The sequence below is a fragment of the Triticum aestivum genome, chromosome 3B (genome assembly GCF_018294505.1).
Source record: "Triticum aestivum cultivar Chinese Spring chromosome 3B, IWGSC CS RefSeq v2.1, whole genome shotgun sequence".
Taxonomy (NCBI): Eukaryota; Viridiplantae; Streptophyta; class Magnoliopsida; order Poales; family Poaceae; genus Triticum; species Triticum aestivum.
Genome location: NC_057801.1, coordinates 615,164,423 through 615,190,101, shown reverse-complemented (window position 1 = coordinate 615,190,101; position 25,679 = coordinate 615,164,423). Strand labels below are relative to the sequence as shown.

Sequence of the window (25,679 nt, the reverse complement as noted above, 5' to 3'; positions counted from 1 at the left end):
GACGGCAGGGGACAAGGTCATTGAATGCCCGTCTGAGTTGCCTAAATAGTGCGAAAAGTGACCGCTAGGAGCGCCACCGTTTGCCACGATGGCCTTCTCTTCATCTCCGCTTGCCACCGTGTACGCCTGGTTGCACAGGCTCCTGCCACGTGCCCCTGAGAAAGCCTCATGGCGACACGCGAGTGGGTGCGCTGGAGCGCGGGTACAGAGTGGCAGCTGGCCCCCGGCAAGTACCTTGTCGGGGTCGTCGTCTTGTCGCGTCCGGAAGCTTGTGCAGCCTTGTCTCTTCATCTTAAATACTTTGTTCTTGAATGGCTCCAAAGGAACCCACAGCGGACCCTGGTGGTCGTCTGGCCAGCCTTGCCGCGGGGTGCTGCAACTGCCCGTGCACAAGTTTGGGATACTAGGGTACCCCTACTCTAGTACACCGACAGGAGCCCCCGGGCCTGGGCCACACATGGTGCCGAGCGCTGTTGGGCCAGGCCCAGAACAGGGCATGGGCACGCGCGGGCTTGGGTCATGCCGAATCTAAGTCCGTATCCACCGCGCCCCCCGTAATGGCACGCGTCAGTCGCGGCGTCGTGGGAGAGATCGTGGGTGGCTCTTTATTCGGAAAGGGCGCAGCATTCGCCCCCTCCTCCTTATAAGCAGGGGAAACAGGGGCATTTCCCCCACCTTTGCCATTCGCTGCTGCAATCTCAGAAATCTCCGCCGCCCTCCTCCGCTTCCAAAGTCGAAAGAGAGCAGCGCTCCGCCTCCGTCGTTGTCGCCACCACCATTGCCGTTGATCTCCCCCACCGCCTCCGCCATGGCTCCGAAGCCCGGGAAGCGTAAGGCCGCGAAGACTACGGCCGCGAAAGCTGTGAAGTCGACCGAAGCGCAGCGGCTTGAGGCGCTGCGGAAGGAGCGGGCCACTTTCCCCCCGAGCTCTCCGCGAAGAAGATGAGGGAGTGGTACTATCTCTTCTGGTCGACGGAGACGCGGGCGCATCCGTGCACGAAGGTACTCTCCGCCGTCGCCTCGCAAGGAGCTCCAGTTGGCGGGTACCCTTTCTTCGCCGTGTTCTTCTACTGCGGGCTCTGCCCGCCATTCTCTGATTTCCTCTGCGACATCATGAACACCTACGGGTTTCACCTCCTTGATTTCACCCCCAACGCCATTCTGACCATGGCAGTTTTCGCCCATCTATGCGAAAATTTTGTCGGAGTCCACCCCAATGTAGCCCTCTTCCGCCACTTCTTTATGCCTCGTGTCGAGAGAGGGGAACCTCTTGCCGGTGGGATCGCCTGGATCTCGCGAGCCGGCAAGAAAGAAACCTATCTGGAGGGGGAGCTCTGCAGCAAGTGGGATGAGTGGAGAGCAGATTGGTGTTGGGTTGTAGAGGAGAATCCGCAGCCGTTCACCGCCCTGCGCCAAACCCCAACAGTGCATGGCAATGACTGGAGCGCTCTGTCCGCGGACAACGACAAGCTGAAGATCGCCACCACCCGGATCTTGTGTCTCGGGCTTGCCGGGCTGACTGTAGGAGCTATCGGCGCAGATTTCCTTCGCCGCCGCATCGCCCCTCTGCAAGCGAGGGGGAGACCCGCCTGGGAATTTGGAGGCCCGGCAGATATCATGAGGTTGCGCCCAGGCCTCAACTTCAATTTCACCGTCATAGAGTTGGACGGGATACTCAAGGAGATATTCAAGCATGACCCACAGCATCCCGAATGGTTCAGGTTGCCGGCAGGCGTCGTTCCTCTGTGCAACAACTCCTCGCGCGACCACATCTGCGCCATGATGCCATTGTGTGATTCGCACGGGATCGCTCCAACTTGTCAAGAGCCTGCCAGAGACGTTGTGCAGCAGTTCTTCAACAGCCTAGTGGAAGTGGCGGTCAATGTTGACGAAAAGAAGCTCCTCACCCGCGACACCACCGATCAAGAGATGGAATGCATAGCCACCAGGGCGGAAGAGGCGGCAGCAGCCGCAGCCACGGGTGAATTCGGGTTCACGGTGGAGGAGGCGGACGCGGCATCGGCGACGAGTCTTGCCGAGCGGGGGTGGCCCGAAGACGAAGAAGAGCTTGCCGCGCCCGACGCCGAGTCGAGCGAGCCCGCCGAGGGTGCGAGCGGCCCGCCATCTCCGGGGAGCTTGCCGCGAGCGGGGCCCGCAGCGCAGCCCCCAGCGCAGCCAAGAAGGTGCCTTCGCAGGGCCGGGGACGCAGCAGGGCGGCAAGTAGGCCAACAGCCGCAGCGCCGCGCGACGCGCTCCGCCGCGGCGAGTACGATTGCCGCGGGAGCGCCTCCCGCCGCAGTGGCAACTGGGGCGAGGTCATCTCGGGCTGGCACCGCAGTCCCTGCCAAGCAGCCAAGGGATCCCACCCCTCCACCTCGTCGCACCGGAGGTGGGCCGAACTTCGACCTCTCCGCGCTCAGCTCCAACGAGGAGGAAGAGGAAGAGTAAGATTCCCTTGTTTTTCTTGTAGTTCTTCACCTTGCTATTCTTGTCCTGCATCTGATCTGATCCACCCTGGACTTTCCCTTTTCAGGACTCTGGCCTAGAGGGCGGCGAAGAGGGCCAAGGCTCAGGTGGTGATCATCGATGAAGAGCCCACTGCGACGGCAGGAGGCGCACCCGAGACCACCTTGCCGGATCCAGCAACTACCCCGCAGAGCAGCCCCCAGCGCAGCCCCCAACATAAGTATATGGTTTACTTTCTGCTTCTGGGCGCGCGCGGTTGCCTTTTTCCTTTGTTGACATCTGATCACTGGTTTGTTTGTGCAGGAGCAGAACAGCTTCATCAGGAGGGCATGGTGATCACCTCCGACTCGTCGTCTGCTTCGACTACACCGCCAAGGGAGCAATCTCCGGCAAGGGAGGAGTCTCCGGCAAGGAAGGGGTCTCCGGCAAGGGACAGCGCCAACGAGCCCCCGGAGGTGGAGCTCATGACAGCGGATCCCAGCACAGGTAGTCCTTCTTGCCCGAAACTTTCCTTGTATTCTTCTGCTGATTTTTCTTCTCGAGTGTTTGTTTGATCCCTCATTCTTCTCCGGTCGTCAGATCCACCCTCTGTGGATCCGATGGAGACCGAGGCGGGCGGCGAGGAGGACGCGCGCGGCAACACTGATGATACCGCGGCCGCCGAAGAAGGAGCTGGTGCTGATGTGCCTGCCGGTGGAGAGGCCGCCAAGGCTGCTGCCGAAGAAGCTGGCGAGGGACCTGGCGATCGCACTGATGGCCCTGAGGCCGCAGGAGCGCCAGGCGCTGCACCGACCGCCGATCCCTCCGCCGCTGCCGCAGCGCCAGGCTCCGAGGAGCCCCAGCCCGGCGCCTATCTGAAGGCTGGCGAGGGCATCTTCATCAAGCTCCCCTAGGCGTCAAGCTCCAGGGCGCCGGTGGAAGGAGAAGCTTTGGATGGGGAGGTGCTCGCCTCCGCCGGGTTGTCGATCGTCGACGCGCCGGGAAGCAGCAGCGACGAGCCTAGGAGGAGCGACTGCTACGGAGGCTGCTGGCACTCTATCGCGCTCGCCAAGTCAAGTTGGAGTCCCGGGAAGCGCTTGTCGCGAAGGCGAGCGTGGATATAGAGAAGCGCGCGGAGGAGCTCCGGGGTCTTCGCCAGGAGGCTCTCCGGGCCTTGGCGGAGGAGCGAGAGCAGCTTGCTGAGGAGCGGAAGGCCTTCCTCCTCGAGAAGGCCGAAGCTGAAGAGCAGAAGCGGCTCACCGGCGAGAAGCTGTACGCGCGAGAAGGCGAGCTAGCTCAGCAGAAAGTGAACCTCGACAGCCAAGAAGGAATTGGAGGTAAAGGTGGCGCAGCTAGAGGCTGATCTGAAGGTGGGTGGCGAAGAGCTTGCCGCGCTCAAGCGGGAGCGCAAGAAGGACGCTCTTGCCCACGGTGAGCTGCAGGGCCAACTCTCCGAGAAGGGGAAAGAGCTGCGCGCAGCCAAGGATTCCAACGCTGATCTGGAGCTGAAGCTGGCCACCTTGACGGAGACGTTGGACGGCGCCAAGAAACGGGAGGCGGACTTGAAGAAGGATATCAAGGCCAACGAGGCGCTGCTGGCGAGGGCAGCCGAAACCCAGAATCTTCTCAGAGATACTGTGGTGCTCTGGACAGAGGGCCTCGTGAACATTGCCGCAGTCATCGAAGAGGAGTTGGTGCAATTGGGGGTGGAAGGCTTCGGGTACTCCTCCGACGAGAACCTCCATCCCAGCGCCAAGCTCACTATGCTCTTCAAAGGCGTGGCGACGGCGCTCCAGCAACTCCGGGAACGGATCCCAAAGCAGCTGGCTGACGAGTCGCGCACGATTTGTGCCGGAGTTCTGGAGAAGGTGCTGGTGAAGGTGGCCTTCCGCAATCCGGGCCTCAACCTCACCAACGTACTCAGGAGGCTGCCGGCGGACGCTGATCTTGACGCACTTAAGGCCATCGTCGCACCCATCATGGACAGGGTGAACGAGGTCAAAAGGGTTGACGACGGTCGCGTAGATTAGGCCGTCCGTTTTCTTCTTTTCTTGCCGCTGCCAGTCATGTCATGGGAAATGCTTTATTAGAGGCGCGACAAGTTATTTTTGTAATATAACTTTACCTTAGGCAAAAAATTGCTGTGTTACTTCCTTTGCTCGACTCTTGGCTTTGTATGGTTCTGCCCTACGCTTTCTAGGGAAACTTGCCGGTGTAGGCACCCTTGCCGCGAGTGCCGAGTGCGGAACTTCAGCAGCCTGCTGGCGGGGTCGCTACCGACAAGCAACCTTGTCGCAACTAGTCGCAGCTCACGTAAGTTGTTGAGCGGACTCGAAACAAAGTAAGGGTGCAACTAGCTACGAGTTGGTTCCTCCGTGCACAGGTTTTCCATACAAAGCACGGTCGTTCAAGGAAAATAACTCAGAAACTTAAAAAACAGATTGCTCAAACTTTAGCAACTTAGCTTTTCTGTCGTCTGCTTCCCGGCAAGGAGAAACTCTCTTGAACGGCCCAGTCCACACCATTATCTTCTCCTCCCCCCCGGCAAACCTTGTGGGCGAGGGAACCTTCCTTCTTTTGAGAAAGAGACAGAGAAAGAAAGTAATGATATGGAGCCTTACGGCTCGTTATTGCTTACCGGGGTCTGGTGCTGCACAAAGTGTCAGATAACATATGTGAAAAAGGATTACAGCATGAAACTGACAATATGTGCGGGGCACATGAAATTTACTTGTGCACGGGGTCTGCGCCCGGCTTTGTACAAAGGAATACATGCAACAGCGGCAAGACTTGTACAAAAGGTGGTTGCCTGAAAAGCTTCCGGCAACCGCGCCCTACGGGTAAAACTTACGATGATGTTCGATGTTCCAGGAGTTGCTCACCGGAATGCCATCTTCGGTCTCAAGGCGGACAGCGCCGGGCCTAGTGACTCATTTCACCCGATATGGGCCTTCCCACTTCGGCGTCAACTTGTTGGAATTCTTGGCGGACTGAACACGCCGAAGAACAAGGTCGCCTTCCTCGAAGCTTCTGGCTTTAACTTTGCGGCTATGGTAGCGACGCAAAGCTTGCTGGTAGCGAGCGGCTCGCACAGCAGCCTGAAGACGGTCTTCCACAAGGAGCAGCGCGTCATCTTGCCGCAGCTGCTCTTGCTCGAGCTCATCATAAGCGAGCACTCGAGGTGACCCGTAAACGAGTTCCGTGGGGAGAACAGCCTCTGCTCCGTAGACTAGAGCGAAAGGTGTCTGGCCAGTGGCTCGATTTGGCGTCGTCCTGATCGACCAAAGAACCACCGGCAGCTCCTCGATCCAGTTTCTTCCGCACTTGTGCAGCCTGTCGAAAGTTCTGGTCTTGAGGCCTCGCAGCACTTCAGCATTTGCCCTCTCCGCTTGACCGTTGCTTCTCGGATGAGCAACAGAAGCGAAGCAGACCTTGGCGCCAAGATCTTGGACGTACTGCATGAAGGTGCGGCTCGTAAATTGCGTGCCGTTGTCGGTGATGATCCTGTTAGGGATCTCGAAACGGCAAACAATCGACCTGAAGAACTTGACTGCTGACTGTGCTGTCACCTTCCTCACTGGTTCCACTTCCGGCCACTTTGTGAACTTGTCGATGGCGACGTACAAGAACTCAAAGCCCCCGACAGCTCGGGGAAAGGGGCCGAGGATGTCGAGCCCCCAGACCGAAAATGGCCAGGATAAAGGGATGTTCTGGAGAGCTTGAGCTGGCTGGTGTATTTGTTTGGAATGGAACTGGCATGCTTCACACTTGGTTACTTGTGCAGTTGCATCCTGGAGGGCTGTCGGCCAGAAGAAACCTTGTCGGAACACTTTGCCGGCAAATGCTCTTGCGCCAATGTGGTGACCACATATGCCTCCATGTATCTCTGCCAACAGCTGTTGTCCATCTTCCCGGCGAATGCACTTCAATTTCACACCGTTGAGTCTTATTCTGTATAGTGTGTTGTCGACAAACTTGTACATACTTGACTGCCGGGCTACTCTTTCCGCTTATTCTTGCTCTTCGGGAAGCTCTCCTGTCTGAAGGAAACGGACAATCTGCTGCGCCCATGCTGGAGCTTGCGGCTCGACAACAAGGACTAAAGGCATATCTGTTGTTGTGGGAACATCCGCTTCTACGGCAAGAACCTGTGGTTCATCCGGAGCGTGATGTTCCCCGGCAAGCTTGCCTGAGCAAAACTTGTCGGGAGCGTTTGCTTCAACGGAGCAAACCAAGAGGTTCGCCGTAGGAGACTGCTCCTCAGCACTCTTGGCGTCGATCTTGGGGACCTTCTTGGCGGCGGCTTCGGGAAGCTCTGCCGGAAAGTAGTCACCAGAAAACAACTTCCTCTTCTTACTCTGTCCAGTCGACGGTGTTACGGATGGTTGAGTCAGCTTGAGCACAAAAATTCCTGGTTCCACAGGTAACTTTAGTGCTGCGCACTTTGACCTGGCGCGCCAAAGATGTCGGGGAAGCTGATCCACGAACACCTATGGGGACCGGCGGACTGAGCCCCTTTCGGTTCAGAAGGGGGCGGAGGTCGCACGAAGAGCGGATCAAGGCAATGCACACGAGCAGTTTACCCAGGTTCGGGCCGCACGGATGCGTAAAACACTACTCCTGCTTGATTGATTGTATTGAGTTCTTGCTCAGGAGCGATGAACGCTACCAGACCGAGCGTGAGAGTGTTCTTGGTGTTTCGAATGAGCCGAACCCTTCTACGTTGCACATGGGCCTCCTTTTATACGCTAAAGGGGTCACCGACAGGTGGCAACGTAGACTAGAAGGGTAAAAATGGAAAAGAATGCGGTAGGTGCAGCTACCGCTACTGTGGACACAGTGCATCCTACCTAACTCTAACGGCAGGGGACAAGGTCATTGAATGCCCGTTTGAGTTGCCTAAACAGCGTGAAAAGTGACCATTAGGAGCGCCACCGTTTGCCACGATGGCCTTCTCTTCATCTCCGCTTGCCACCGTGTACCCCTGGCTGCACAGGCTCCCGCCACGCGCCCCTGAGAAAGCCTCATGGTGACACGCGGGTGGGTGCGCTGGAGCGCGGGTACAGAGTGGCAGCTGGCCCCCGGCAAGTACCTTGTCGGGGTCGTCGTCTTGTCGCGTCTGGAAGCTTGTCGCTCACCGGACCTTGCCGGGACGTGCGGTGCATCGCGGCAAGTTTCTTGAGGTGCCGTGGTTGGCCTTCCCGGCAAGCTCCTCTTGCCGGGGCCTTGTCTCTTCCCGGCAAGCTCCTATTACCGGGGCCTTGTCTCTTCATCTTAAATACTTTGTTCTTGAATGGCTCCAAAGGAACCCACGGAGGACCCTGGCGGTCGTCCGGCAAGCCTTGCCACGGGGTGCTGCAACTGCCCGTGCACAAGTTCGGGATACTAGGGTACCCCTACTCTAGTACACCGACACGTAGGTACAAGGGACTTGCGTGTGGCCTCCTACATGATTGATACCTTGGTTCTCAAAAACTAAGGGAAATACTTACACTACTTTGCTGCATCACCCTTTCCTCTTCAAGGGAAAAACCAACGCATGCTCAAGAGGTAGCAAGAACGATTTCTAGCGCCGTTGCCGGGGAGGTGTGCACCAAGTCAAGTCAAGATTATTTGATCTCCCGACAATGAGCCATTTCTGGCGCCATTGCCAGGGAGTCTACGCACAAGTCAAGACATACCAATTACCCATCACAAACTCTTATCCCTCGCATTACATTATTTGCCATTTGCCTCTCATTTTCCTCTCCCCCACTTGACGCTTGCCATTTTATTCGCCCTCTTTTTCTGTTCGCCTCTTTTTCGCTTGCTTCTTGTTTGCTTGTCTGTTGGATTGCTTGCTTGTCACAAGGGCTCAGGACAATACTAAATTGTGTGACCTTGCCAATACCAACAACAATTATTTTCTTAGCACTCCGATTGCTCCTCTTACCAATGCTGAATCTTGTGAAATTAATGCTGCTTTGCTAAATCTTGTCATGAAAGATCAATTCGCCGGCCTTCCTAGTGAAGATGTCGCTATCCATCTAAATAGCTTTGTTGATTTGTGTGATATGCAAAAGAAGAAATATGTGGACAATGATATTGTTGAATTGAAGCTATTTCCTTTTTCGCTTAGAGATCGTGCTAAAACTTGGTTTTCGCGTTGCCTAAAAATAGTACTGATTCTTGGAATAAGTGCAAAGACGCTTTTATCTCTAACTATTTTCCTCCCGCTAAGATCATCTCTCTTAGAAACGATATTATGAATTTTAAGCAGCTTGATCATGAACATGTTGCACAAGCTTGGGAGAGAATGAAATTAATGATACGTAATTGCCCTACACATGGTTTGAATTTATGGATGATTATACAAAAAAATGATGCCTGGTTGAATTTTGCTTCTAAAAATCTTTTAGATTTGGCTGTGGGAGGCACTTTTATGGAAATCACTTTAGGAGAAGCTACTAATTAAACTCCTAGATAATATTATTGTTAATTATTCTCAATGGCACACTGAAAGATCTACTAGTAAAAAGGTGCATGCAATTGAAGAAATTAATGTTTTGAGTGGAAAGATGGATGAACTTATGAAATTATTTGCTAATAAGAGTGTTTCTTCTGATCCCAATGATATGCCTTTGTCCACTTTGATGGAGAATAATAATGAATCTATGGATGTGAATTTTGTTGGTAGGAATAATTTTGGTAACAACGCTTATAGGCAAAACTTTACTACTAGGTCGTATCCTAGGAGTTCCTCTAATAATTATGGTAATTCCTACAACAACTCTTATGGAAGTTTTAATAATATGCACTTTGATTTTGAAACTAGTGTTAAATAATTTATGATTTCCCAAAAGAATTTCAATGCTTTGCTAAAGGAAAAATTGCCTAAGATTGATGAGTTGGCTAGGAACATGGATAGAATTTCTCTTGATGTTGATTCTTTGAAACTTAGATCTATTCCACTTGAGCATGATATCAATGAGCCTCTCAAAGCTCTGTGAATTTCCATTGATGAGTACAAAGAAAGAACCACTAGGATGCGTGCTAAGAAAGATTGCTTCGTGAAAGCGTGTTCTTCTAGTTTTCATGATAATAAGGATGAATATCTAAAAGTAATTGATGTGTCCCCTATTAAATATTTGTTTTGAAATATGAATCTTGATAATGATGGGACTCGAGATGAGTCAACTTTAGTTAAAAGGTGTCCCAATGATTCGGAGTTTTTAGATCTTGATGCAAAATTTGGTAAAAGTGGGATTGAAGAGGTCAAAACTTTACATAGCAATGAACCCACTATTTTGGATTTCACAGAATTTAATTATGATAATTGTTCTTTAATAGATTGTATTTCTTTGTTGCAATCCGTGCTAAATTCTCCGCATGCTTATAGTCAAAATAAGGCTTTTACTAAACATATCGTTGATGCTTTAATGCAATCTTATGAAGAAAAGCTTGAATTGGAAGTTTCTATCCCTAGAAAACTTTATGATGAGTGGGAACCTACTATTAAAATTAAAATTAAAGATCATGAATTCTATGCTTTGTGTGATTTGGGTGCTAGTGTTTCCACTATTCCAAAAACATTGTGTGATTTGTTGGGTTTCCGTGAATTTGATGATTGTTCTTTAAACTTGCACCTTGCGGATTCCACCATTAAGAAACCTATGCAAAGAATTAATGATATTCTTATTGTTGCAAATAGGAATTATCTTCCCGTACGTTTCATTATTCTTTATATAGATTGCAATCCTTCATGTCCTATTATTCTTGGTAGACCTTTCCTTAGATCGATTGGTGCAATTATAGATATAAAGGAAGGGAATATTAGATTCCAATTTTCGCTAAGGAAAGGCATGGAACACTTTCCTAGAAACAAAATTAAATTACCTTATGAATCTATTATGAGAGCCACTTATGGATTGCATGCTAAAGATGGCAATACCTAGATCTATCCTTGCTTTTATGCCTAGCTAGGGGCATTAAATGATAGCTCTTGTTGGGAGGCAACCCAATTTTATTTTAGTTTATTGTTTTTTGGTTAGATGTGTTTTTGTGTTTTATTTAGTGTTTGTGCCAAGTAGAACCTTTGGGAAGACTTGGGTGAAGTTTTTTTGATCTTGCTGTAAAAAACAGAAACTTTAGCGCTCACGAGATTAGTTACAACATTTTACTGGAAAGTGATATTTAGTTGATTCTTTTGGAATATGATAAATAGATAAATTCCTCACATCAATCAATTTATTATAGAATTTTTGGAGTTCCAGAAGTTGTGTTAGGTACAGATTACTACATACTGTTCTGTTTTTGACAAATTCTGTTTTACGTGTGTTGTTGGCTTATTTTGATGAATCTAGGGCTAGTATCAGAATTTATGAACCATAGAGAAGTTGTAATACAGTAGGTTTAACACCAATCTAAACTCCTATGTCTCAGTTGGTAGGTCGCTTTCTGGGTTTTACTTTCGTCCCACCATTTTCGTCCGATTTTTTTCGTCCTCAATCCCACCTCCCACTTCCCCGTACCAAAAAGAAAACCAACCAAAACCAGGTAAAAAGGGAGTGATGCCTCCAGTCCTCGCACGCCTCGCACTCGCATGCCTCAATGAAAAAAGACCAGCGAAAAAAGACCTATGAAAAAAGACCTACGAAAGAAAAAACAGCGAACAAAAAATCAGGCGTCTCGCACGCATGAGCGAGGCCTCCAGATCCCTTCGCCACCGCCCGACGCCGCGAGCCCCATCCTCCTCCCTGGCTCCCGGCGCCGCCCGTCCCCCATCTCCTCCTGCGATCCTGGCGTCGCCCCGCCCCACCTTCTCCCTCACTCCCGGCGCCACCCCGCCCCCACCTTCTCCCTCACCACTGGTGCTGCCCAACCCCCAACCTCCCTGGATCCCGGTGCTGCCCTGTCACCACCTCCTCCCTCACTCCCGGCCGCCCATGCCGCCTATGCGCGACCCTCCCTCAGCCCACCGGCGACCTCCCATCCTCCACCGTCTACCCCACCATCGGATCTCCTCCTCCCCTCTCCTTCTCTCCCTCGCGGACGCGTCAAACACACGAAATTTCCCTCCTCGCGGCCGGAACCCTAGATCGCGCCTGTGGGTACTGGGCTGGAGGTGCGGCATGGGATTTGCACAGCAGGATTCACCAGCGATGAGTACAACAGGTCGTCGAATCGGGGAACGGGATGGCGCACCCTGCTGCAGCCGCCGGTCGGGACGAGCGCGGCGGCAACGAACGTCGGTGCGCCTCCGTTTCCTCGACCTCCAAGGACGCGGGTGCCGGATTTGTTCTCGCCTGACCAGCCTCGGTATCCAGCTCCCTACAGCCACCGCCGGCGTTGACTCCCAAGGTTCGATCCGCCTCTCGCCTTTCCTCTTTCGATTCACCCCGTTGATTTGTGTGCGATCGATTTGCATTTTTAACGATTCCAAATAGCAGGCGAGGATGACGACGACGCCAAAGATGACGAGGCCCCGAGCTTGAGCACGACCACTACGACGCACTGCACAAAGGCCCCTGCTTCCTGCCTGCCCTTCCCTTTGCTTGGGTAGCTCCTCCCTCTCCCTCTCCTTCAAAGAACTAATATTTAGTTTCATTGCTTTTGTGTGTGCAAACGTTTTGACCGCCTCCATATGGTTGTTTATGTAGAAGATAGCTCTCTTCAGATGTTGTTCCTGTCCTTCTCCTTGGTTGTTGAGCGCTGCACTCACTCATGTATGCAGGTTGAGTCCAAGCACAAGTAAGCACCATTATGTATGCTGAAAGACGACTATGTTCAATATTCATTTTCTATCCTGGTTTGTCGATTTGTGTGTGATTGATTTGCGTTTTTTCCGATTTCAAACAGTAGGCGAGAAGACGACGGTGACGCAGAGGAGGACGAGGACCCGCGCTCCAGCCCGACCACGACTATGCACCGCACGGTCCCTGCTTCCTGGCTGTCGCCAATTGCCCCCTTCCCTTTACAGTACTACTCTATTTGTTTTCATTGCTTTTCACCCAGTTTTGCACACTTTCTGGCCCTTCACTTTTTTGTGTGCAAATGTTCTGATCGCCTCCATATGGCTGTTTCCGTCCTCCTGCTCATGCTGTCTCCATCCTCCTGCTCAAGTCGTCGCGGTCGCCTCCCATCCTTCATGGCCTGCGTGTGTGCGCCCACTGTTGGAGGACGACGTTGAACATGAAGCGGAGCCCAGCCGGAGCGGTCTGACGCGGTGGTCGTGGCCAAGGAGTGGTGGTCGATGCCATGGAGCAGGGGCCCTCGGTCGCCTGCACACCGGCTGCGTTCTGGACTAATGCTTTCTGCAACTGCAATGTTCCCCTCCACATTGTATCTTGTGTAGGCAGAAGGAATGTAGCTCAGTGATGGCGTCGGCTACAACTGGATCGATGGCCTGAAGGCTTTTACTAAGAAGATGAAGAATGTTGTAGAATAGTGTCCATCAACAAAGAGTCCTACTACTACCGGTTGGAGAGGCTCTATCCTCAGGTGATTGATTACTTAAGAAGTATACTGAATTATGATATCCATCGATCTAATTTTGTATAGGAATTTTGAAAAACTAAAGAATCTGTGGTACATGATTTGATTTACTCATTTAGATTTTAGTAAATTGTGAACGGAAGTTTTTTTCACAAAACCAGTGCACCACCCTTTCTACACACATCATTCATGGATTGGCAGACTAAAGGTTCTATTCAACATCTTTGGTGGATTGCATAAATGGGCTAGAGTAAAAATAGACCAGAATTGTTATATGTGCTTAGGGAAGTGGGATTAGATCAAGATTTTTTTGACAAAATGAGAAATCAATGGCTCAAGGAGAGTAAGCCCAAAGAGATAAGTATTGTTTTCCTTTAGTAGCTTGCCGCATAATTCATTCAAACATATTTAGAGTGGAGCAGGAATATTCAAACAAGGAAATGTACACAATATCTGTTAGTATACATGTGACACTTTCCCCTCTTTCGACTAATGATTGCCTCCTGCCAGGTATCACTAATAGCACATTCATCACATCATTTGTGTAGCTCATTCTGGTGTAAGTCGGGCCAATTTAGAAAAGATTTTAAAGCAGATTCATACAGGTTATAGAAGTCAGAGTCAAATAGTATAATAAGTGATTTGTTTGTGCATAATTTCTAATTGATCGTCTTCTAAGGATAAATGGAACCGCTACCTTTCCTCTCTCCAATAAACTATTAGACCCTGGTTGTAACTATTTTCATCTTGGTGTGATTTATAAGGGAGGCCATGCCATTAGTTTTTTGTTATTACATGCTGTGATGACCCCGATTCATTGATGTATAGTGTCGTATGTGGTCAATTACCTAATATGGTAGTTACACTTCTCCTGGTTTGCCTTGGTCTGAAATCTGACTTTTGGACTGATTGTAGTCAATCTGAATTAGTGAGGTTCTTTTTTCCAACTGTCCATTTTCAGTTCTCTACATTATCATGCATTTTCTTTGGTTTAAAGATGTCATGATGTTCACCAAGGCAGAGAAGAAATGTTTTAAAGTTGTCCCTTCAATTGAAACAAGTATGACTTGGTCCTTAGTGCCTATGCAAACATGAAAACGGAAGGTCGAGAGGTTTAAATATGTCATGATGTTTACAATTGCGGATATCCTGCTTCAGGTACTTGCCTGATAACTCACAATTTCAACACAGAAGTTACTAATCTGTAAGACATGCCCTCTCTCATTCAATGATGTCCTGAAATTTTCACACAAAGCTTTGTAATCTTGCCAAGTAACAAGAGAGCCAAGTAATCATGCGAATTTTCAGAGAACTTCAAGTGGCATGCCACCATTTGCAATGGTCGTGATGTAGTGATAATTAATAAACTGCAGGCCTTCTAAATATTCTAAAGTTGCATATCTAAGAGCATATTATATTTCTCATAAACAACTGGAGTTAAGCTTCTATCCTCTTCCTGTCTTAAAGGAATTATCTGTTGAGTAAGCTATAGTCTCTTTGTTTGACTAGCTAGGCTGTGTTACATACATGTATAAGATGATGCTTCTGTGGCTATAACTGGTGCCTGCCGTGCTAAATAGGAAGCACCCTATTAATTACCCACCTCAATTTCATTAGTGCATTCGGCCTGTGAATTTTACCCCAGACTATAAATCCCCTCCAAACGAAACCCTATAGGTGTACTATGACTCTTAATAGTGTATCCTTGTAAAAGTCAGTGTGTTGGGTTATTTTTTTGGTGTGGTTAGAGAACTCGACTCCATTTGGAACGAGGGTTTGAGTTTTATTTTTCCTAAACCTTTGAGAGGCAGAGCCATGGAAATATTTTGTGCTCTCATTCCTCTGGATGGAAGCTCTAACTTTTCCTCTTTGTTTCCAATAAGCTACTTTCTTCGAGATTGTGCAATGAAGGATTTTGATGGTAAGGGATCGTAGAGCCTCGGGTGACTAGCATTAAGATAGGAAGGCTGTTGCCGCCCTTGTCCCTTGCTGCTGGGTTGCCACAGTGGCGTCAATCACTGGCTTATTTAGAACAATAGTTAGTGGATTTTGTGATAAGGGTGAGGGCCGAGAGTGAGAGGGACGGGGTTGGGATTGTTCTGTTGTATGCGTGAAATTATTTCCCTACTTTAGAAAATATGGCAAATTGCATTTCATTAGAGATTGATTTACAACAAATTGCATGAGCGAGTGGTTCATGCATTTTTCATCAAGTCGTACATTTTCTTGGTTACGACATAAGGGTAAATGTACTGGTTGGTTGCTTCAAGACTTAATAACAGACACTATGAAAATGGCTCAAGAGATATCAGATCTACCTTCTTGGATGGGGGCGTTATGGGTGGCGCACGCCTCGGCCCCCTTGATGGCCGTGGTGGATGGACATGAACACAAGGGGGGATCAGGGCGGAGAGCAGGGTGGTTGGCGGGGGACTCATCCTTGGCAGTTCATGGGGAAGTATGGTGTGAAGTAGAGGGGGCGCCATGGCGAAGGTGAGTTAGCCGTCATTCGGTCATCTGTACTAATGTCTCAGTTGGTAGTCTCCGCTCACCGGTTAAATTTCGTCCCACCAACACCATTTTTTTTCCGTCTTCCCTCCCACCTCCCACTCCCAACTATTCCCACCGGCTTTATTTTATGTGATCTGAATCTGAGCGACTCTTAAATTTTGGTGCAGTGTGAAAGGAGGAAAATGATCATCGGAAAGCAGGTAGATCTACACCTTGAGAGATGGCATTTTGTGGTACATTGTTTAGGTAAGGATATTGTGCTTTCTCATGAAAACTCTAGACTATACATTGAGTTGTGTTCCATTTTTTTAAAATTAATTAGAACCCTGCTTCTGGCAATACTACTATGAACTGGCATACCTTGTGATCATGAGAGGATGACAAGTTCCTGATCCCCAAGAACGCCCTCATGTGCGGCTGCCGGTCGTCGGACAAGACATCTCTGACGACTTAGCCACACAGCGATCCCAAGTTCGTCATGGGAGGATGTCACCTTGGACTGGAGCAACAGACGTCGAAAATTAACTAGAAAAAAGGCTCACAAATAAGAGTGACCCAAATACAAATTGTCGTACGTTTGCAATTAAACTCTTAGTAGCAGCTTGATTCTTACTATTGTTACTTTGGTGGTGGGTATAATTAGTCATGTGGTAGCATCTTAGCTTCATCTTATTTCTTGAGAACATATCTAGCTATCAGATCTTCAAGAGTACACCATAAAAATTGAAACGCCTACCAGCTTCATAGAAGAAAGTTAGTCTTATGATAGAAGAAAGGCCCATCAGCCCTTACAGTGCCTGATTGGTTAGCGACTGCTTTTTAGGCTCAACTGATTACTGACTACGTCCAACAACATATGAGTGACATGACCAAGTAGAAGTAAATTTCGTTGTGATCTAGATGGTGCCTTTATTTTGGAAAACACGATTGAGATGGGTAGGCGCATGGGCTTCTCACCGGAACAAATAGACAGACTGATTTCACTCATACACAGGTTGATTATATTATACGGTCAACTCACGAAGTAGCCGGATACCTTCTGCTTGAAGTTTGAAAGCCATTAGCATGCTAAATTATATGGATGTGCTGGTCTTGACGTGTGTGCACGTACATGGTAAAATAAACTTGAGTAATGATTAATACCTTGTTTACTCTTTTTTTGCTTTACAGGTATTTGGATATCTATTATCATTCAAGATATCTTAAGGAGAAATTTGGTTTTTGGTGAACTGAAACAATATACAAATAAAAATTTAGTGCTTGGCTGTACATATGAATGTTAACTTTGTTAAAATACTTCTCCCTTTATAAGAGAAGATTTCTCAGTTCAAATATATTTTTTGAAAAAATATAGTATTTTCCTGACAATACTTTTGATTCTAAAACATCCATATCTCAGAAGGATAATAGTGGTGTGTTTATGTTTCTGTGGGTCTCTTATCACTCGGATCATTCATCAGAAAAATATTTCAAAAATAATTCTATTTTGACGTTTCCTTTGTGTTCATTGTTCCATCATAGTAGTTTAGGTTCACATCAAACCAGACCATATGTTTCAGTTTCACTCTTTGGACCATGATGGTGGTGTGCAAGGTGGGCTAGATCGTAATGCTAAAAGAATCAATGGAGGTTATTGGATAGCTTTTAGATTCTCCAAAAAATAATCTAGCAGATGGATGATCCTATTATCACGTATGGTGGTGGTGTGCAAGGAAATGGAGCAGCATGATGGTAGCTACTGATGTTATTTTCACATGTAAGATGTATGAGCTTCAGTTTGTCATGCTATTATCATGTATAGTCAAAAATGATTAGTTTAATCAGAATTTAGAGTTTCATTCTTAGTTCTCTGAAATATTGTTTTTATAGGTAATTCCTGCGGAGTGTAGTATATTGGGAGCCAAGGCCGAGTAGCAAGCCATGTGTCACCGCAAGGACAGGAGCGAGATTTAATTAATTGTATTTGCAAGATTTGGTCTTCCCTTCTTGTTTTCCTGGTCATCTCACAGGTTTTATCACTTACATTTCCTTCTATGGTGGTCTGATCATTGTACTTTGGGACATTGTACTTTTAGGACGTAATGTGCACTTCTGGTTGTTATTTTAAATTGCTCATGTCTTGATATGTCTTTCAAATTCTTGACATCTGCGCCAGTAGCCTAAACCTCCATGGCATGCTCCATCGGAGTATTTTGTTTGTTGTACAATTTTCAAGTGCGACCTTCCAATTTATTTTGTTTTAACTATAAGGTTTGGCACCTCAGATAAGTTCTCGAAATACCAATGTCATATTCCAATTAGAAAATAAGATTTAGTTTGATCATGCATGCACTTGTAATAACCCAACTTTGAGCTTTTATGTACTGGTTTAAATAGTTAAATCTTCTAGATTCTTTTGCATATTTTCTTGGAATTATACTGTGAGAGCATCTTAGTTTTCACTAAGCGATAAAATACATTTTCTATTTCCGTAATACAGGTCATTAGTGGTCACTTGGGATGAGTGCGATCTGTAGCATTTGATCCAGGGAACAAATGGTTTTGTCCTGGTTTTGCTGATAGGACAATAACGGTAAGCCCCACAACCTGCATTCCTTTCCTAGAAATTTAAAATGAATTCATGTATACATGCAAGTAGTTGATACAACAACCTATTAGTTACTCGGATGCTTGCTCTATTGGTGTATGCATTTTTTAATGTTACATGCATCTATTTTTATTACATAATGTTTTTCAGCTTTGGGACTCCACGTTGATGTGTTTTTTACCTTAACATTTTATTATCTGTTTTTGTTTAGGCAAGGAAGAAGGTTGCAGAGCACGGATGGATGTGAAAAGGAAGAGGATGGATGAGAGAGGAGAGAAGAGGGGTGAAAGAGGATACAGATGGAAAGAGGGAGAAGGACAGGGTGGAGGCGCTTCTTGAGGATTATTGTCGACTGATTTCATACTCTCTTATAAATTCATGGTTAGCTAGGTAAACCTTTTGTACAACAACTCTTGTTCATAAGGAAGTTTGATTTTTCGGCTTCTTATTTTAGGTCAATATCAAGAACAGTTTAGTTAATTTAGTTTAATGTTTATGTTTGAAATTGACTTTTACCATTCTGGTTGAATGGGGATGTGGATAGAAGAGATTGCGAGTCGGGTACGGTGATGCCAACATTGTATTAGGGGCAGATAGATTTAAGTTCCGTCTTATGTGCATGAGGATAGGATCACTATTAAATCATCAGAATAAGTCTGCTCCTATTGCAACGCACGGACAATGGGAGAAATGTGATGTCCATGTGAGTATCTAAAGGTAACAAGTTAGACATGATTAGTATTGTGCACGAGCTACTCGTGAGTCAATTGAATTTTGAATCTTTGCAAGTTGATTTTTGGGAGAACACAAGTGCAACCTGAGGCCGAAGTCGTTGATGGCACTACGAGATGCAATGGCGATGCCGAAGGCGTCGATGGCACTGCGAGGCTGAGCCCTCGTAGGAGACAAGGACGACACTTCGAGCGGTAGTGAGGAGTGGCGTCATAGTCGGAGGCGAGGAAGAAGGTTTGTAGGGGTGCGGTAGTTCACCGGAAAAATCTGGTCGCTAGGCAGTAGTGAGGAGTGGCATCATAGTCGGAGGCGAGAAAGAAGGTTCATAGGGGTGCAGTGGTTCATCGGAAAAATCTGGCCGCTAGGCTGGTTCAGAGGTTTGGTCGGGGGTGGCGGTCGCGGCTAGCAGATCGGCGGGTGGTGGCTGCTGTTAAGGAGGAAGAAGCCCAAGGTAGAAGACAAACAACAACCATTCGATGAAGATCCAACGTTGCTCGAGCAGTGGCGTCATAGTCGAAGGCGGGAAGAGGGTTGACAGGTGTGGGTGGGGGTGCGATGGCTCGCCGAAAAAATCTGGTTACCGGGGTGGTCCAGAGGGATAGGCGAGGGTGGCGACAGGGGAGGGCAGGGAAGCAACACGGTCGGGGGTGGTGGCGATGGGTGGATCGGCCGGTGGTAGTTGGCGGTTCAGTAGGAGGAAGAGGTCAGGGGTAGAGGATAAACAACAACCATCCGACTAAAGACCCAACAACCCTCATAAATCAACTTTGCATCAAATTTTCATAGTCTGACATATAACTGACACCCTTAATACCGAGATATTTAGAATATTTTTGACCATATTTATATGAAAAAATACCATCTTATGCAATACTAAAGTTATACATTATAAAAATTGAACTCGTGATGTGAATCTAATGATATTGATTCCGTATTGTGATTTTTTTGTATTTTCTATAAAGTTGGTAAACTTTACAAAGTTTGACTTTAGACAAATCTTATGTGCGAGTAAAAGGACCGAAGGGAGTACTATGTTGCTTTCTACATGTCTTCTTATGGCCTTATTAAAGATCTTCATTTCTATGGGTTTAAACACAAGATGTTATTTTTGTAGCATATTTCTGATAAGTTTTTCTTCTATAAAGCTATAATTTCAACCACATTCTAAAATATAAATGGGATTTGGTGATAAGCAATCATTGTGTTTGTTCATAATCTATCAGACACGACAACGTTCATGTCAAATGTGTTCTAGAAATGTTCTTTGATAAATATGTTTTTAGCTATTAATATTTTAGTATGGTCGTAAATTTATCAAAGAACATATCACTTCGATAAACAATTTTTAGTTGGGAGAATCAAAAAAGAAAGAAAAGAAGATCGCTTCAAGGGTAAAAAGGTAGTTGCCGATGCAGCCCGTTGCAACACACGTGCATCCCGTCGTGTAACATGGTAAATCAAGTATTTTGTCTATTGTTATCATGGTTTATTGTTGTTTCTAATAGCTCCACTTGTAGATTTATCTTCCCTATGCATTCATCGGCCGATACATCTTTTACATAATCGACAAAGAGGCACGTTGTCTATATATTATGGACCCTATTCAAACATCACAATCGTCAGAGGATAAAAATTTGAGGCATGCACTGAGTAAAAAGTTTTGCAAGGGATTTCAAAGAAGCACTCAAAATAAAGCTGTCTGGTTGGAATTTCGATATATCTAAATGGGAACCTTTATTTCCGTTTAGTATTTCAACGAGTATAGATGGTAATGAATTCATAAGAAAAACTTTTATTTTTTTATCACTAAATTTTTTATTTATTAATTTAAAAAATTGCAGGAATGTGTCTGCCTATTTTGTTTTTCATTTTATGCTCTAGTGGAACGGTAAAGAATTGGTCAAGCCGGTTTGCACGATGAGTATTGTCCGTTACATGTTTTAAGACCTTTGGCGTGAACTTATCATACTAACTATATATATTTGTTTGTGCAGAATGGGTATGAGTTGAGGAAGCAGTTTTTACTATACTTGCTAAAACGTTGTGGGAATGAAGCTAAAGAAAACTTTCCAGATATTGTGAAAGAATTTCTTAAGCGCATCATCTAGATATTGATAGTTTTGTAACAGATGTTTAGTTCGAACATCGCTCAGTTTGTTACATGGACATGTCGTTAATCTTTATTTTTGTTATGAATTTACATTACAAAATTGGACTTCAATTATTCAATAATTGTGTTTGTGTTATATTGTTTGTACATATAAAATTTAACATGTAACTTGTGCAAACTATTTTAAGAGCCCGTGGCAACGCACGGGCACTCTACTAGTATAGATAAAGAATGAGTTCATTACAGTACCTTGAAGTGGTGTTTTGTTTTCTTTCGCTAACGAAGCTCACGAGATTTTCTGTTATGTTTTGTGTTGTGTAGTTTTCAAGTTGTGGGTAAAGATTTGATGGATTATGGAATAAGGAGTGACACGAGCCTAAGATTAGGGATTCCCAAGGCACCCCAAGGTAAAATCTAAGGACAACCCAAAATCCCAAGCTTGGGGATGCCCCGGAAGGCATCCCCTCTTTTGTCTTCGTCCATCGATAACTTTACTTGGAGCTATATTTTTATTCACCACATGATATGTGTTTTGCTTGCAGCGTCTTGTATGATTTGAGTCTTTACTTTTTAGTTCACCACAATCATCCGTGATGTACACACCTTTTGAGAGAGACACACATTAATCGGAATTTATTAGAATACTCTATTTGCTTCACTTATATCTTTTGACCTAAACAATTTTGATCTAGCGCTTCACTTATATATTTTAGACCATGGTGGTGGTTATATTTTATAGAAATTATTGATCTATCATGCTTCATTTATATTATTCTGAGAGTCGTTTAGAACAGCATGGTAATTTTCTTTGGTTATAAAATTTGTCCTAATATGATAGGCATCCAAGATGGATATAATAAAAACTTTCATATAAAGTGCATTGAATACTAAGAGAAGTTTGATACTTGATAATTGTTTTGAGATATGAAGATGGTGATATTATAGTCATGCTAGTTGAGTAGTTTTGAATTTGAGAAATACTTGTTGTAAAGTTTGTGATTCCCGTAGCATGCACGTATGGTGAACCGTTATGTGATGAAGTCAGAGCATGATTTATTTATTGATTGTCTTCCTTATGAGTGGAGGTAAGGGACGAGCGATGGTCTTTTCCTACCAATATATCCCCCTAGGAGCATGCGCGTAGTACTTCGTTTTGATAACTAATAGATTTTTGCAATAAGTATGTGAGTTCTTTATGACTAATATTGAGTCCATGGATTATACACACTCTCACCCTTCCACCATTGCTAGCCTCTCTAATACCGCGCACCTTTCGCCGGTATCATATACCCACCATATACCTTCCTCAAAACAGCCACCATACCTACCTATTATGGCAATTCCATAGCCATTCTGAGATATATTGCCATGCAACTTACCACTGTTCCATTTATTATGACACGCTTCATCATTGTCATATTACTTTGCATGATCATGTAGTTGACATCATATTTGTGGCAAGGCCACCTTTATTATTCTTTCCTACATGTCACTCTTGATTCATTGCATATCCCAGTACACCGCCGGAGGCATTCACATAGAGCCATATTTTGTTCTAAGTATCAAGTTGTAATTCTTGAGTTGTAAGTAAATAAAAGTGTGATGATCATCATTATTAGAGCATTGTCCCATGTGAGGAAAGGATGATGGAGACTATGATTCCCCCATAAGTCGTGATGAGACTCCGGATGAAAGAAAAAAAATAGCAAAAAAAAGAGAAGGCCCGAATAATAAAAGAGAGAAAAAGAGAGAAGGGACAATGTTACTATCCTTTTTCCACACTTGTGCTTCAAAGTATGTCAGGACCCCGACTCAATGCCACATCGATCTAGCATGTAACACCTCATATCACTTTGCGGCCTCACGCACGGTATTCCCACGGGTGTCGCCTTACCTTAGCCCGAGACCGTTTGCGCCTTTTGGCACACGTATATGACAGTGTCGCTAGCATCCATATGATAAGGAGCCCGGGCTGACATGGCTAGTCGTAAACCCAAAGTGGCACAGACTTACAGGGACAGGCATCCATGACCCAGCATCGAACGTGTCGGTCATCAGCGAGTGAAACCAGGCTGTAGCACTGGGCTAGCAGGACTCCGGTGAACCAGGCTGTAGCGGGCTAACAGGACTCCGGTATTCATCGCGTGACATTTCCCCGAAGGGACAGACACAGGAACGAAGAAGGACACATGCCGGCCAGCCTAAGTGTTCCGGAGCAGTAGCAAGCTACCATGGCTCGGTGGAAACACTAGGAGACATTTCCCCGTAAGAGAGGCTACTAAAGATAAACAACTAGATGGTCAGATCCCACACATACCAAGCATTTCAATAACATACATACAATATGCTCGATATGTGCAACTACAACATGGCATCACAACATGACTCTACGACTCAAGTAATTTATTCAATAGGCTCCGAGGAGCGAGATATTACAAACAGGGGTCTCACGACCCAACATTCAGAGCATACAAGTCAAAGCACAAGCGGAAGCTATCATGTCTGAGTACAGACATCTATAAATGAAAAAGGCTGAGAAGCCTGACTATCTATCAGATCCTGCCGAGGGCACAAGATCGTAGCTGAGGTAACAAGCTAAACGTCGAAGTCCACGCGGAACTACTAGCGAGACCGAAGTCTCTCTGCAAAAACATAAAATAGGCAAACGTGAGTACAAATGTACCCAGCAAGACTTACATCAGAACTAACTACATATGCATCATTATCAACAAAGGGGTGGTGGGGTTTAACTGCAGCAAGCCAGCTTTGACTCGGTGGCTATCCTAAACTACGACTGCAAGTAACTCTTTTGAGGTGGCGCACACGAGTCCACATATTCACCATATCAATACACCACTATGGATCCGCTCCCGTCTCCCTACGAGAACGCCATCCATAGCACTCACGCTTATCTTGCGTATTTTAGAGTATCCACTTTCACTTGTCTATGAACTGATATAAGCAACCCAGAAGTCCTTTTCCGCGGACACGGCTATTCGAATAGATGATGTTAACCCTGCAGGGGTGTACTTCTTCACACACGCTCTCACCACTTACCGCCGTTTACACGACATGTACTCGGCAACCTTCAAGCGGAAGCCCAACGTGGGTGTCGGCCACGGCCTACCTAAACACTCAAGTCTCTAGTCCAGGTTTATCGCCTATTCGGGTTCCATCCATGAGGAGATCCGGCCGGAGTTTCGCTCACAGCCCCAAACGATGTGAACAGGGTTCCGTGACACCAAACGGGCGCCCGGTTTACCCGGCCACGTGCCTACCGCATCACAGCCCACCCCTACGGTCAGCGCTGCGCACGGCCTCCAGCATACTACAAACACCAGAAACTACTTGCAACTCCTGGACAGAGGACAAGGGTGATTAAGAAGCCGAGAGGGTCCATTGGTTTCGGGCCCAATGCGTGGTAGTAGCTGAATCATGGATCACAAACACAGAACTCAGTTCCTGAGGACGGCTGCAATGAGACAACCCACCATGTACTCCTACATGGCCTCTCACCGCTACCTTTACCAAATCGTGTTCACACACTTAGCTCACACACAGTAGGACATGTTCACACACCTCTGATTCATCCCCGATGAATCAGACCTGACTCAACTCTAAGCAGTAGCAGGCATGACAAACAAGCATAAATGAGTAGGCACAACAGGGCTCAAACAACTCCTACTCATGCTAGTGGGTTTCATCTATTTACTGTGGCAATGACAGGTCATGCAAAGGATAAAGGGGTTCAGCTACCGCAGCAAGTAACAGATAAATCGGTGTTGTCCTAATGCATTAAAAGAGAGAAGGAGCGAGAGAGTAGGATTGTATCGGAATGAACAAGGGGGTTTTGCTTGCCTGGCACTTCTGAAGGTAACATTGAGTCTTCATCAGTGTCAACGGTCACATCATCGGTATCACGTCTATCGAGAGGGGACAAATACCGGCAACACAGAAGGGAACACAATCAATGCAATGCACAGTATGATGCATGCTCATGACATGGCAATATGAATGTGTTTTGAGCTAATGCAACTAGCAACAGATTAAATGAAGTTGGTTTGAATACAAGATTCAAATTCAAACTCCATATGTGATTATTCAAATGCCATTTAATTGTTTTGTGCTAAACAGCAGCTATAAGTTGTTCTAACATGCATGAAAGTGGTACAGATGGATTCCTTGAATTTTTCTGATAATTTTTCATATATAATTTATATAATTTGGAGTTACGGTTAATTTTCTATGATTTTTAGAAGTTTTAGGCATTTTCTGGAATTATTAAATCATTTAAGATTTATTTAAATTCCAGAAAGGAATTATTGCGTCAGCATGACCTCACCCTGACGTCAGCAGGTCAAAGGCGTCGACCAGGTCAAACCTGACCAGTGGGGTCCACTGGTCAGTGACCCAGTCAACTAACCAAGTTAGTTAGCCCTAACTAACTTAGTTAGCCGGGCAGGGCCCGCATGTCAGTGGCCTATCTAATTAGCTAAGTTAATTAACGCTAACTAATCTAACACTAATCAAGCAGGCGCCTGGGCCCACACGTCAGGGGGTCAAACCCCGGGTCAATTCGCCGCAGTTGACCCGCGGCTTGTCGCCGGCGGAGCCAGAGACGGCGGAGGGGGTCGGAAATCCTCCTCCGGCGACCAAATCGTAGACTGAGGGGCTCTACGCGTAGCTGGTGTGTGCGCGCATCGAATCGTGGCATCCGTTCGTGCTGGGGAGGTCGGATTTGGCGACGGCGGCGAGCGGGGCGGCGGCCGGAGCACGGCGAGGTCGGGGTTGGCGTTAGGGGGCACGGCAGGTCGCACGGGT

The 25,679-nt window shown here is 46.7% G+C and overlaps 1 protein-coding gene and 1 long non-coding RNA gene across 2 annotated transcripts; both read left to right on the top strand.

Moving 5' to 3' along the window:
* Window positions 1-11,120: 11,120 nt before the first annotated feature.
* On the top strand, window positions 11,121-13,266 carry LOC123067630 (formin-like protein 5). The gene is made up of 4 exons (XM_044490351.1): window positions 11,121-11,784; window positions 11,874-11,982; window positions 12,158-12,188; window positions 12,283-13,266. The coding sequence occupies exons 1-4, from the start codon at window positions 11,121-11,123 to the stop codon at window positions 12,283-12,285; spliced, it is 807 nt and encodes a 268-aa protein (XP_044346286.1). The 3' UTR covers window positions 12,286-13,266.
* A 2,471-nt stretch (window positions 13,267-15,737) lies between these two features.
* On the top strand, window positions 15,738-18,657 carry LOC123071277 (uncharacterized). The gene is made up of 4 exons (XR_006434221.1): window positions 15,738-17,185; window positions 17,299-17,438; window positions 17,909-18,001; window positions 18,228-18,657. It is a non-coding gene; the product is annotated as an uncharacterized lncRNA (long non-coding RNA).
* The last annotated feature ends 7,022 nt before the right edge of the window (window positions 18,658-25,679 follow it).